Here is a 2,724-nt window from a genome sequence, read left to right as displayed (position 1 = left end):
CCTTGCTGATCAGAGGGAGGAGTTATACTGAGCAGCAGGGAAGAAGCTGTTCTGAAGGTGGGGAAAGGAGCTGTGCAGAGGGAGGAGTCATGCTGAGCAGGGTGTCAGAATGTTTATACTGCTCTGATATACAGGACGGTTTATGGAAACAAAGGAAAATCTATGGTTAAGGAGATTCCCAATGTATTTCCATCAATCAAAATTTACGCGAGTTCTTTCATTTGCGCCGACTTCGAAGACCAGAGGAATACCAAAGTGTACAAAATATAGAGATTTATTTATCAAAATCAGTGCAAAATAATAATGAAATATAATTAGTGACAAACAAAGAATATGGATCCGATAATATCAGTCAATTTGATAACACACGTAATGCATAAAATGTGACCGCTGGATATTAATTCTACAGATAAATTATATATATATATATATATATGTGGCTGATGAATTGCCTGATATACAGATAGAGAGTATACTTTATCAGCAATATAAATGTCGTTGTTTTGGAAGAAGTCAGCAGTCAATACTCGGCCACCAGGGATAGTCAGGTTCTCTTTAGTTCAGTTTCCTGGGACAGCCGTCCTCAGCTTCTGACCTATACCCTCTGGAATGTATTTGCTTACTGCCTTGATGTTCGATTCTCTCTCTTGATGGAATTCTCCCCCTTCAACTGGGCTCCTGATCTATATCCCCCCCTGCGGAGTGGGCTTGGTTTGATCTATCACGTGATTACTGACGTGTAACATGACGTCAAATACCCTATATGGTCATAGACTTTTCCCTTACAATCACCATCAGGGGGCGCTGTTGTTCTATGTAAAAATTGGGAACATTTCATTTAATTTCTACAGATAAGGCAGTGCTATGACCTCTGACCGAAGACCCTGGACAAGACCCATAAATATAAACTTAACCCTACCATGCCAAACTATCGGTCTGCTCCTGCAATTTACGGCTTGGGAAACACAGTCTAACTTTAGCAATTAACCATCCTCCTTAAATTCCTTGGAAGTGAGGTACTTAGTTTAAAGTTTAGACCCAGAAGTTTTCCATACATCATAAGAAAAGAATATACATTAGAATGTACCACCTAATTCTATGCACTTAAATATGACAACCCCGTTATTATAATACACACGAATATATCTCAATGGGTACACTCAAACAATATATAATGAATATAGTTGGATATATAAAAGTACACGTATAAAATTCTACTTAAAAATCAGTCAATTAAGTATGCAGATAGATGCTACATATCATATAATGTTATTATCATAACATTATAGTAAGGTTTCGTAAGGAACTTTTAAATAAGCCCCGCCTTCTATTCATTAAAGAAAGAGAGAAAAAAAAAACTCTTTAGAAATTCTTATCTCTTGTAGGGAGGCAGAGAAAGTCATCACCCCGCCCCATACAGGCCGGCACCGTCTTACTTGATGTGCTTCTGAGACCCCCACAATTTACCATCGGAGGCAGGTTTATATTACATTCCCATCTCCTTCTCTGACCGTCTCTTGTTTAAGGAAAATGAACTTATATTCACCTCATAGCACATAGACAAAATGGCCGCCAGTATGCCCATCGACACATCTGTAGAATCACATGTTTAGGCCTGTGAAATCGATTCCTTTTGGCCCAATAGTTCTGACGGGGAGGAGCTGTGCAGAGGGAGGAGTCATGCTGAGCAGCAGGAGGAGGAGCTGTGCAGAGGGAAGAGTCATGCTGAGCAGCAGGAAGAGGAGCTGTGCAGAGGGAGGAGTCATGCTGAGCAGGAGGAGGAGCTGTGCAGAGGGAGGAGTCATGCTGAGCAGGGGGAGGAGCTGTGCAGAGGGGGGGGTCATGGTGTAGGGAGGAGTCATGCTGAGCAGGAGGAGGAGCTGTGCAGAGGGAGGAGTCATGCTGAGCAGGAGGAGGAGCTGTGCAGAGGGAGGAGTCATGCTGAGCAGGAGGAGGAGCTGTGCAGAGGGAGGAGTCATGCTGAGCAGGAGGAGGAGCTGTGCAGAGGGAGGAGTCATGCTGAGCAGGAGGAGGAGCTGTGCAGAGGGAGGAGTCATGCTGAGCAGGAGGAGGAGCTGAGCAGGGGGAGGAGTCATGCTGAGCAGGAGGAGGAGCTGTGCAGAGGGAGGAGTCATGCTGAGCAGGGGGAGGAGTTGTGCAGAGGGAGGAGTCATGCTGAGCAGGGGGAGGAGTCATGCTGAGCAGGAGGAGGAGCTGTGCAGAGGGAGGAGTCATGATGAGCAGGGGGAGGAGCTGTGCAGAGGGAGGAGTCATGCTGAGCATGGGGAGGAGCTGTGCTGAGCGGGGGACGGCAGTTATACTCTTACAGCTGCTCCTGCATGGCGCCGCGCACACACTAATCCTGCGTTCCCTTCTCCCGTAGTCCTTACGTGCTCTTCCCAGACAAGGCGGTTAAACAGGAAGATGACGATGAATCTGACAACGAATCAGAAGAAGAGGAGGAGGAGTCTGAGGAGGAAGAATCTGAGGAGGAGGAACCCCCTCCAAAGAGGAGGTGAGTGTCTCTCCGCATGTTGGGGGTGTCATGCGGTGTCCCCGGTACGTGTCCTGGTGACGGTCACACGCTCTGATCGCGGTATGTTCAGTGGGGGTGGCTACACGTCCATGCGGAGTCTCCCTGGAACCGCCCTGACGTGTGCACTCGGCCACACGTGTTTATTATGGGATGTGTAGTCACCTGACCCAACAGTGAGCGTTCCCCCC

General features: G+C 47.1%; 1 protein-coding gene across 1 annotated transcript in view; it reads left to right on the top strand.

Annotated features, from left to right (window-relative positions):
* HP1BP3 (heterochromatin protein 1 binding protein 3) overlaps nt 1-2,519 on the top strand; it is a gene marked incomplete at its 5' end in the record, with an annotated part of 6,862 nt that extends 4,343 nt beyond the window's left edge. Inside the window, 1 exon segment of the mRNA XM_018575813.1 lies at nt 2,384-2,519. Within this exon segment, the coding sequence (XP_018431315.1) occupies nt 2,384-2,519 (136 nt within the window).
* Nucleotides 2,520-2,724: the final 205 nt, after the last annotated feature.

Source organism: Nanorana parkeri, unplaced genomic scaffold (genome assembly GCF_000935625.1).
Source record: "Nanorana parkeri isolate BGI_ZX_2015 unplaced genomic scaffold, ASM93562v1 scaffold4888, whole genome shotgun sequence".
In the NCBI taxonomy this organism is placed as follows: domain Eukaryota; kingdom Metazoa; phylum Chordata; class Amphibia; order Anura; family Dicroglossidae; genus Nanorana; species Nanorana parkeri.
Note: the sequence above shows the minus strand (reverse complement) of the source record. Positions and strands in the feature narration are given on the sequence as shown.